We start from the raw sequence: 11,615 nt of genomic DNA on the forward strand, positions 1-11,615 counted from the left end.
CCTGAGGTTTCTACCGTTTTTTTTCCCCGTTAAAGGGGTTTTTTTGGGGAGTTTTTCCTTATCCGCTGCGAGGGTCATAAGGACAGAGGGATGTCGTATGCTGTAAAGCCCTGTGAGGCAAATTGTGATTTGTGATATTGGGCTTTATAAATAAAATTGAATTGAATTGAATAACAGATACTCCTTTCATCTGAGTATTTGGCTGAACCCTACTTTTTACTTTATACACTGCACAAAAAAATAAGGGAACACTTAAATCACACATCAGATCTGATAAACAAATCACTCTGCAACTGCACCTACCAGAAATGAGACAGTAACATGAAACTGCATGTGCTCTGTAGTGAGGTATGGTAGGGTTACTTTATTTGTACCCACAGATAGATTTGGTTTGCAGTAAAAGATGATACATCCTTCACGACACACATGGCACTGTCCTATTTCCAGCCTCACCACCCCCGCAATTAAATGAAATTTTTCCCCACTCACTCTCTGCTTGTACAAACCAGCTCCTGTAGGTCTTTTTCTCTGCTCCTACAGCAGCTCAACTCCTCACTATGGCTGCATAAAGAGAACTCTGTGGCTGTTGCTGTGTCTCGTGTGTGACTAAGAATGTATGAGGAGACACTCATTGCTGAGGTTGAGAAATACTGTGAGCTAAACGACCTACAATCTTGTCATTATAAAGACAATGGCCAAAAAGATATTTCCTTGTGAGTCGTAGCTCTGGAGATAGGCTCCTCAGGTGAGAATTCAAGGTTAATTAGGGAATCCCCAAACATGATTTCGAGCTAATGCAGAGGTGGATCTTTTATTTAAAAGTAGTAATAACTTTGTGAGGTTGTCTGTTGCCGAGCTGCAGCGTGACCCATCCAGTGTGTGCTTGGGGGCGGCACTTGACGCTGTGCTGCGGGGCTGCCACTGTGTTTTCAGCTTAACATTGCTCGTAGAGACAATTGATGACTGTCAGCAAGTAGAACACAGATACAAGTTACTTACATACAATTTAAAATAGCTCAAGGGGTTTTTCAGTAATGACATCAGAACAAAAAAATGTTACAACTGTCCCTGGTCTCCCCTATCATATAACTATAACAGCTAAAAAGGAGACACACTGTAGCTACTTTAAAGTATGTAGAGCAGCACCTCAAAGGCATCTTGACAGCTCCTTTGTTTTAAATTCAGTTCCTGTCCTTATAGGCTGTGTTATCTGCTTTGGAAGACACAGATTTTAATTTGCATTAGTGATAGTCCTCGTGCAACTGGAGTGAAAGGGGTTAAATCACGTGTTGAGCACTTGGGAGCTGAGGAAGAAATACTCAGCCGTTATTCATTCCACTACAAAGCGTGTTCCTCAGCGGCAGTTGTCATCAAACCTCTGCCTCTGTCTGCTCTGCACACACTGTGTCTGTGTCAGTCTGTGTCTGTGGCTGAACATGATGCGGACTGTAGTGTTTTGCGGCATCTTGCCTTTGCAACTTCTCCTCTGCGTCTATTCTCTGCCGGTAAACGACCGGACCGTCAACACGTACAAGCAGCTACAGGTGAGTCAAATACGCAGTGGTAAAGAGGTGTAGTAAAAAAACTTTATGAATGGGGAAAAAGTGAGAGATCACACAATGCTCAGCAGTAGGGGCACACGAGGATGCTGTGTGGAGTTAAAGACAAAGAATTACATATGAGTGAATGTATTTAATGTAACTTAAGGACAGTAAAGCTGTTTTTCATAAAACTTTTCTAACCACAAGTAGCTAAAAATCAAGTGAAACTGTGTTCCAACTTATATTCTGCATAATTTGTATAAAAAAGAGCTGCAAACTCCTGTGTAAGTTTCATAGGTGAACTTTTCGTTTAAAGAGGTTGGCCACTGTAAATGCTTTTGTTCTTCAAGATATTCTAACATGACATATCTGACAGCTGAAATCGTTATTAACCCTGGGAATCTCACAGGTCCTGAAGTTGTAATACATTTCCACTTTATTTGTGGATGAATTACTGTATTTTATTTATTGAAGGTGTTGTTTCAGAATCAAACCTTCCTTTTCTTGCAGGAAAACAAACAAACAAACAAACAAACAAAAAACTCCCAAAGCATAATGCATGAAATTGTACTGTATGCCCAAATAGGATACTTGTTTCAGACTTTGTGCAGCCAGTTCTGCTTTCCGATAGTCTGTCAACAGTCTGAGTGAGAGAGTCAGATTAAACAGGCAGAGGCAAGTCATCTGGCAACTGGGGGTGGTTGAAAAACTCTGCTTGTTTGCTGACTCAGAGAAACAGGAGAGGAGAGCAGATAGCTACTTAGAGAGAGTCACACACCAGGCAAACAGAAACCCAGAGACTGAGCAACCCCATGAAGCTTTTGTTTGTTCATTATACTGAGTGTCTGCAGAAAAGAAGCAGCCCTGCCAAACAGGACGACACTACAACAGTGTAAAACTTTGCTACTCATGATATAATTCTTGATTTTAGTTGCCAAATCAGAATAATTTTCCTAACATGCAGTGAAGCTTTAACTGCATGATGTGTGTGTGCATCAAACCACTGTTTGATTGACAGTGAATGATTTCTATTCATTTTTCTAGTTTGCCATACATGAATGTATTCATCTAAACACCCAGCTCTTAGTGGTGGAAGGTAACTAAGTACATTTACTGAAGTACTTATGTAGGGGAGACCAGGGATAGTTGTAACACCTTTTGTCCCACACCTACATTTTTTTTGTATGAGAGCTCTCAAGTTTTGACACAAAGTAGCTTAGGTTATCCTTATTTGCCTTCTACAAATAGCAATGTTTCCAACTTATATCTATAACTATATCAAAGACTTCATCAATGGATATCAAATACAGGGGGTTCTGCTGTTTAAAACCTGCCTCTCTACGGGGGTAAGATGTAACATAACCTGGGATAAGTTGTAACAAGAATTAAAAATTACACAGTTACAAAAAATACACATTAAAGGCTGATGCATAAACTAATAACCAATTCCTACTAAGTTACAAAGTAACTTGCAAATCTGTGCCTGTCAAGCCCAGTTACCAGAAGAAATGTTGCCACTCTACCTTTGTGCAAACCACAAACATGTTACATTTGTACGTTTCATATCAATGTTTCGTAAGTGATGTAGCATATGAGCTGACTTTGTCGTCTGGAGGTGGAGTGGATGGTGGATAAGTGTGTCACCCAGACAAGAAGCCTGCCAAGCTGCAGACCACGGCAAACCACTGAGACCAACAAACAACAGCGCTGGTTGTGATTTAGTAAGTCATCGCTGTGTTCCCAGCGGCTTTTTAGCTACTGAACATGGGTGTTTTAGCAACCTGTCGCTGTTTTCTCACCAGGGATAGTGCCACGGAAAGCAATTGTTTTTTTATTGACACATTGCTTTGTTTCCACCAGGGATTGTGCCCCCAAAACCAGGTATTTTTAGCCAAAACATGATCTTTTCCTAACTATAACCAAGTGGTTTTTGTGCTTAAACCTAACCACATGTTCACCACAGCATTGTTGAAACGTTAATAAGTTTCAACATATCCACTATATCATATCATACAAATGTAACCTCGCTGTGGTTTGCAGAAACATCAAAAAAGTTTGATCCTCTTTCCCTGAGGTTTTGTTATTTCTTGCAGTACCTGCTCAGCTTCAGAAGAGCAGATAAAGTATACTTTGAGGACATAACTTACTGTTTTTCTCTGCCTCACCTCATCCCATGCAGATTTTAGTGTATGTGCAAGCAAACCCCTGTCAGTCTTTCTCACCGACTGTCAGCCAGTGTTTACCAAGCTGTAGCAGCATGTTTGAAATGAACGAAGATGAAATGCCTCACATTACACCCAAGAGACTACTCTCTAATCAAATGCAAGTTCTATCATTTTAATTTTTAATCAGTACTAAAGATTACTTTCATACCTGAAAATCAGTGTTTGGGTTGTAAAATCTGTACACTTATTCACACAGCTATAAAATTTCACATGCAAGGCCAGGATGGAAGTGGTCATACAATAAATGTATTACATGACTCTTAGGTAGTCCCTCCTTGTGAAAGTGGTGCTGTTGCAACCTTCCCTTTGCTACAACCAGTCTCCCCTACAACTGTGAAGTACTTTACTTGCGTTTTTCTATTTTTTGCTACTGCTACTCCACTACATTTCAGAGGAAAATATTATACTTCTTACTCTGTTTCCTATATTTTACAGCTTTAATTGCTAGTCAATTTTAACTTTAACTTTAAGGGTTATATTAGCTGTCTAGACTATATTAGCTTTACAGCAGTCAATCAATAATTTATTTATTATTAATATTTATTATTATGGTTTTTTATTTTTATTTTTGTCACATGTTGATGCTTGTGATGTGATTTGTCATAAACCCTTTTAACTTGTGCACTGTAATTTAGTCATTTTCCTGCATCTTCTTGCATTGTTGGCTGCTGCTTTGTAATTGTCCATGTTTCCGGATGGTTCTGGTAATGGTTTCTGGTTGTGGAATGTTTATATGATGAGCAAGTGGCACCTTGTATGGAAGCCTTGGCCAGCAGTGTATGAATGTGTGTGTGAATGAGTGAATGCTGGCTTGTGTTGAAAAGCGCTTTGAATGGTTGCTAAGACTAGAAAAGGGCTATATAAATGCAGTCCATCTAGAATGTAACATTTTTTTTTCTGCTTTATACCATTGCAAACTGAGTATTTTTGGGTTTTGGACTGTTGAATGGACAAAATAAGACATCACTTTGGGCTTTGAGAAACCGATGGATGTTTTTCAGAATTTTCTGACAAAAAAAATGATGAGTTAATCCAGAAAATAATCTACATATAATTGATAATAAAAATAACTTTTGCAGGCTCTGTACTGTGTGCGCTGCGTATGAACTGTAACAATAATGGACGTAGATAGTGTGGCACCATTTGTTTTTGGACTTAGGTTTTGAAGCCTTGAGCTTGGCGTCAGAGCCAGAAGTGACCATATTGGGTGAGAGGGTGGAGCTGTGGAGGAGTGAGGGGTGGATCTGACTGAGAAGCCGAGGACGCTATTGACAGACAGCCTGTCACTCAAAGTGGCATGCCCTTAATTTTGCATAACTTTAAGCCCTAATAAAATGTAAAAGGATGAGTTATATAAAAATTTGCCTCTGTACAGTTGTCATGAATGTTGAAATTGGCTATAGAAACCAAAACTGTTTTTTGGACCAGGCTGTAAACAGGCTTATTTCTGCTGAAATAAATTCCAGAAATTGTATTTGTAATAACAAATTGGCCCCATATCACAACCAGACAAAAAATATATAAAATATCAGCATACGGATGCAGCTACCAGGTTTGTTACCAGTGTGGTAAATGGGCGAGAACACAAAATGTTATATTTCAGTGTTGTGTCTACAACTTGTTTCTGCTGCTCTTAGAGGAAGATTTTAATGCAGGACCTACACTTTGTAATTAAGTATTTTTACATTGTGGTATTTGGATGCTGTGGATACTTCTTTCCCCACTGTCAGCAGTAGCTCTCACAAGTGTATTTTATGTCGAAATCTCTAAAGAAAAATCAAAAAATCTATGATAGAGCCTTTCTAAGTGTCATATTGTTGGCAACTGGACTTGCTTGAATTTCTTAAAGATGTTTCACCTCTCATCCAACAGGCTTTCTCAGTTCTGAACTGAACTGAACTGAACTGAAGAAGCCTCTTGGATGACTGCTAAAATGTCTTCAAGAAACTCAAGCAAGTCCAGTTGCCTACGATATACAATTAGAATTATGATGACCAAGATGACTGAGAATCTTCACCAACATGATGGAGCCTACTAATTGAAGATGTTTAGTGAGTGATGTTTACAGTGGAGGATCAGTCTGTCATCTCCATTTATTCTATACCACAAACATTCCCTTGACTTGACATAATCAGTTCATTTGTTTGCAAAACACAGAATGCCTGCTGATATCTGGGACTTTTTGTGGTTTAATGTTTACCCTTAACAGATTTCACCTAAGGTGCACATCATTTATCTCAGGTTTGGACTACTTTTTATTTACTCTGTGGAGTAGATCTTATCACATTTGTAGTGTGGGGATTTAGGGAGCCAAATCAGATTCTGCTCAGGTTTTTTTTATAATTGCAAGTCGTAAAGTTAGTCATTCCCAATAATGTCAGATCAGCATCCTTGAAAACCTTTGATAGCTTACTCCCTGTTTACTGCAGATGACCTGATGTCATGACTGAACAGGGAATTTCCAGACATCTGCTCACTGTGTGTGATGTAGCTCTGCAGCAGTTTTAAGAATAGATTTGTGTGTGTTGGTGTGTAGTGCACAGTTTTCAGTCATGTGCATGTACATACTTGCCCACACACATTGTATTTGCATGTTTGTAACAGATGCCACCTATTAGATAGAGCAACAATGCTCCCCTCTGTAGATGGGCTCAGCACTTAATTTGGGCACGTCAATTTTGGCAAGATGCAGCAGCCCCGGTGTCCTGTGGTGACATGTTAGCTCCATCCCAGGGATTCCCCCAGCATACAGTACACAAAGCTTTATTTCAATGACATGTGACTTTGTGTTTATGCTTCTTAAAATGAAAACTTGCTTCTTGCCCACAAACTTGTCTTAGTTCTGTCACTCACTGTAAATTGAGCTGCCTGTCAGCTCAGCTAGGCCTGTGGCTTTGTTGAAGTGGTTAAAACCTCTTTAAACCTGCATCCATAATTATGTATGTTGTGCAGCCATTGTAGAAAACCAGCATGAATTCAGTCAATTAATCATTTCAGTTTTCCATCAAGCATAAATGCCCTGAATGCCACCTCTCAGAATAATTTTCTGCTTTTCTTTGTCATAAATAACAGTTAACCGAATATCTTTGGGTTTAGGACTGCTGCGCAAACAACATGACCATTTCTGTTAATTTTGCTTTTGATAGGCAGACACCCATTAATCTGTAACTAACCGCTTAACTAAAAAAAAAAGATGTGAAATACAAGAGGCCTTCCCTTTTAGTCTGGCACACCATTGCCTCAGTGAGCTTTAGCATTGCATTTCAAAGTGCTATCCATTTAGAGTTGGTAAAATTTTAATGTTTTGTGATGCAAGTGTCTTGCCTTTTATTTTATCTTCTGTTGGCTTTGCTGACAGACGGACGTTAACCCACCCTCTGGTCTTCACTGGCCTCTTGGATACTCTGCACTGCACACCACCCAGTTCAAGTGGGAGCTACAGTTAGCTAGCTAGCGGCACATCTTTTTCTGTAATTATAACTAACGCTGTCCTGTAACACAGAACGAAACATTGTTCCCACCCTCTGGTGCCTCCCCAGGTTGCCCTGGTAAGTAAGCAACTTAATTTTGAGCCACAAAACTCTTCTTGGGAGAGACTGGAGAGTGGGTGCAATATTTCCATAACAACGCTGTAGGGTTGGGATGGCATTAGTAGTAATTAGTAGCATCAGCGCCGCTACCTGGCTCCTACCAGACCAAGATGGTGTGCAGTGCAGTAACCTGAAGAGCAGCAAAATTAGCCTATAGACCAACATGTAACTGGTCAAAAAATATATTCTCAGGGGTTAATCAATTAACAGTTAACTGTTGACATCCCTGGTCACAACCCACACATAATAACTCATTCCACTATCAGGATTTGATCCCATAACAATTCAAAAGACCAGAAGTGCCACACAATTAAATCATTTTCTCCCCATTAAAGTTTTTGGAGGCTAATCTGCAAGTAGCTAGCTTGTCCAACAAAGTCTCTGGAGTGCTTGCTCTAGGGGCCCGATGATGTGGAAGTTAGTGGAGTTATTCTATATCTGGGAGGTCAAACTTTTTTTGGCTTTGTGTGCCACCAAGCAACTTTTTTATGAATGAACAGGGCCCCGTCTCCAATTCTGGATCCCATTTAAATTTCCATCCATTTTCCGAAGCTAGGTCAAGGGGGCAGCAGTCATCCAGAAGTCCTTCTCTCCAGCAACACTTTCCAGCTCCTCCTGAGGGATCCAAAGGCTTTCCAAAAACAGATAAGATGCATAATCCCTCCAGTGTATTCTGGGTCTGCCCCAGGGCCCCACATCCACCAGTTGGATGTGCCTGGAAAACCTCTAACGAGAAGCGCCCAGGAGGCATCCTCATCAGATTTCTAAACCTCCTCAACTCATTTCTTCCAGATGTCTCACCCTACCTCTAAGGCTGAGCCAAGCCATTCTATAGAGAAAACTCATTTCGGCCACTTGTATTCACAATGTCATTCTTTTGGTCACTACCCAATGCTCATGATCATAAGTAAGAGTGAGATGTAGATGGACCGGTAAATCAAAAGCTTTGCCTTCCAGCTGAGCTCCCTCTTCACTGCCATAGTCTAGCGCAAACTGCCTATCCATTCCATGCTCCATTTTACCCTCACTGGTAAACAAGACCCTGAGATACTTCACTTGGGGCAGTAACTCTCTCCCGGCAGAGAACCATGGCCTTAGACTTGGAGGTACTGACTCTTCACAAAGCTGCAAACCACCCCAGTTCATGCCAGAGGTCACGGTGTGACGAAGCCAACAGAACCACATCATCTGCAAAGAGCAAGAATGTAATTCTGAGGTCCCCAAACTGAACACTTTCCTCCCCCCGTCTGGGCCTTAAGATCCTGTCCTGTATCCTGTTCTCACCTTAAACATCCATGGTTTCAAGCCCAACCAAAATAACCCTGATTACATTGCTATGACATCATCTGAGTTACTTTTTCAAACTCTGAAAAGCTTGCTCCAGAGCCACAGAGGACGTTATACAACTGTTTCCTCAAGTAAAGTGAACTTCATATGTAAAGTCAGTGCAGTGCCCCTTTAACATTAAATTGAACTGTTAACAGTTTTAAAAAGTATACACGTTTCAAAACAAACTGAACACATGAGATGCATTTTAATGCATGGGAAAGGCATATCATTAAACCTGAATAGACATTTTTGGGTGTAGAGAATGTATATATTTATATGGATAGAAAGATAAATAAATGTATGTTTGGACTTTTATAATGCATATATATATACTGACTGCTGTGGGGACTGAACTTGCCATTTTAAATGTGACCCATTAATTACCCATCGTAAAGCAGTAAACCACTCCTCTCTACTCCTGACAGCATAATAAATGACTGGATTTGGTTCAGATGGCACACCTGAGTTCATTCCAGAGACTGCTGTTTTTGAGGGTGACTCAGGGCCACTGTGGGTTTTGACTTTCGAGTATTTGAACAAATACCAGTCCATAATCCTTTTACATTAGAGCACTTTGAAACTTTGTTTAAGCATGACATTCTTCTTACCAATGTTTGCTTTACAATCATAAAGGACAATCAATCAATAAATTAGACTACACTCTACACTGGGCTGAGGGGACTTGTGTACATGATTGAAGTTACATGACTTAAAGATTAAACTGACTTTTTGTCTGTGAAGTCAAAATAATCCTGTTTGTTTCACCATTCGTTTCACATGACAAATAGCACAGGTGTTTTGTCTTAGCTGACAGATTAGTGGTTGTTGGGACTTTTCCAGTGTATATTCATACATCATAAGTTAATTCTGACAAGTACTTTATTACAGTAGCTTAAAGCACTGAAACTGTAGGTGGTCTGATATCAGATTAAAAATGTACAAACATGCTTTTCAGAATGACTTGTAGTAAAAATGCCTATGTTTTGGTAGAGAAAATGATGAGTACCCCATTATTCAACAACTCATGAATCTGATGATATAATATGTTTGCCATATGTGTCTGTTTCTTGTTGACCTTAGGAAATATTAAAAAAACAAATAGACATATATCTCAAAGATGTGCAAAGTAGTAGTAATACAAGACAAGGAAGCAACAGCCCTATGACGTTCTCATCCAGTAATTTCCACCCGCATGCTAGATCTCAGCCACAGTAGTGCGTAAATCGCTCCGGCTTGTTGTCTTTAAAATGACCTACTCAGCAACTCTGAACCTGAAATGCACCAACAACCACAGGCTAATTGGACAGCAACCTTTGTGGCTTAAACAGTCAAATCAGCAAACAGAAACCAAAGTGTATCAGCAAGTCGCTACCTGTGAGCTGAAGTTTGGACTGACAATTTAAATGTGTCACTATTGGCAGATTCCTGATTAGATACCAGAGCTCTGTGTCTTTTTTTATTTTATTTCAAAATTTAATTTAATATCTGTATATTAGGGTTGCAACGGTATGAGATTTCCATGGTACGATAACTGTCTTAGAAAATATCGTAGTTTCATGGTATCAAGATGTTACAGAATTTATAGTATTATCAGTCAGAATAACCCTTAAAGGAATGAAAATGGAGGAGTCATTTTATCATTATAATTGAAACTTGAAACCATTTTGTTAATGGAAGTAAGTGTAAACAGTATTCCCTTTGAAAAGAACTAAAATAAAGGGGAGGTTATCCATCCAGTTGCATTTTTTTCTAATATTGTAGATAAGCAAAATGTACATGGTATGATAACCGTCATGTTATACCTTAAAACTGGTATATTGCTGCAACCCTACTGTACACCTCACTGCATGGAACTAACTGGGATCATTTTTAATGTAAAGTAATCTGAGTCCAGGGACTCACCACTCCTTTTAAAGGAATGCAATGTTAAATTGTTACTTAGTAGAACATGACACAACTAGCTATCCCTAAAGTTGAGTTAACTCTAAAAGACTTTTCAACTTGTTTCTTGCCTCATTTCTTTTTACATTTTTACAGTAGTAAGATTTATTTATTAAAGGTCCAGTGTGTAGGATTTAAGGCAGTATGTTGACAGAAATGGAATATAATATAATAAGTAGGTTTTCATTAGTGTATAATCACCTGAAAATTAGAACCGTTGTGTTTTCGTTACCTTAGAATGAGACGTTTATATCTACTTAGGGAACAGGTCCTGGTCCATGGAGATCGCCATGTTGCACTGCCATGTTTCTACAGTAGCCCAGAATGGACAAACCCAACACTGGCTCTAGATAGGGCATATTTTGTGTTTTCATGTTAGAAGCCACACCACGATGAGCAGTGTCACTTTTTTTTGCTGAACTGCTTTATTCAGTTTTTTTTACCAGTTTAAATCATCTGGTCCATTTGTCTTAAAGAGGAGGAGACCTCTACGAACAATTTGGCTCCGTGTATAAACCTCCACAATATCTGGATCTTAAGTTATCAGAGAAGAAAGGTGAGCACACAATAGCAGGTGCTAGGCAAATATGCCATCTCTGACAAGCCAAGCGATGTAGGAGAATCACTGAGTTGTAACACAAAACTGCTTTATTCATTTTATTTTATTTTTTTTTACCAGTTTTTCTTCACCTGGTCTGTTTGTTCTGGAGAGGAAGAGACCTCTGTGGATAATTTGGCTCATGGGAAAAACCTCCTGAACAATGAACAATGAAGGAATTCTAACCAGAGGAAATATCAACTGGTTGCAGGCAAGGCCGTAACTACCATTGAGGACACCGAGGTCATGACCTCGGTATTTTTTCCCGACCTAAATGAATGAATAAAATGAAAATAAAAATAAACCATTTCATTTGTGCGGTGAAAGTACGTGGGAGGACCGATGGAAGGTGACTGAGTGACTCTCTCTTCTCTATAATAACAATTATTTA

General features: G+C 39.4%; 1 protein-coding gene and 1 long non-coding RNA gene across 2 annotated transcripts in view; both read left to right on the top strand.

Annotated features, from left to right (window-relative positions):
- The window catches only part of LOC126395185 (uncharacterized), a 523,086-nt gene extending 523,065 nt beyond the window's left edge, over nt 1-21 (top strand). Inside the window, exon 3 of the long non-coding RNA XR_007570418.1 lies at nt 7-21. This is a non-coding gene — a long non-coding RNA (uncharacterized LOC126395185). The remainder of the gene's footprint in view (nt 1-6) is intronic.
- Nucleotides 22-1,345: 1,324 nt separating this feature from the next.
- Nucleotides 1,346-11,615, top strand: part of LOC126395935 (stromelysin-3-like) — a 33,701-nt gene continuing 23,431 nt past the window's right edge. Inside the window, exon 1 of the mRNA XM_050053737.1 lies at nt 1,346-1,544. Within this exon, the coding sequence (XP_049909694.1) occupies nt 1,437-1,544 (108 nt within the window). The 5' untranslated portion in view covers nt 1,346-1,436. The remainder of the gene's footprint in view (nt 1,545-11,615) is intronic.

Source organism: Epinephelus moara, chromosome 9 (assembly GCF_006386435.1).
Source record: "Epinephelus moara isolate mb chromosome 9, YSFRI_EMoa_1.0, whole genome shotgun sequence".
NCBI classification, from domain to species: domain Eukaryota; kingdom Metazoa; phylum Chordata; class Actinopteri; order Perciformes; family Serranidae; genus Epinephelus; species Epinephelus moara.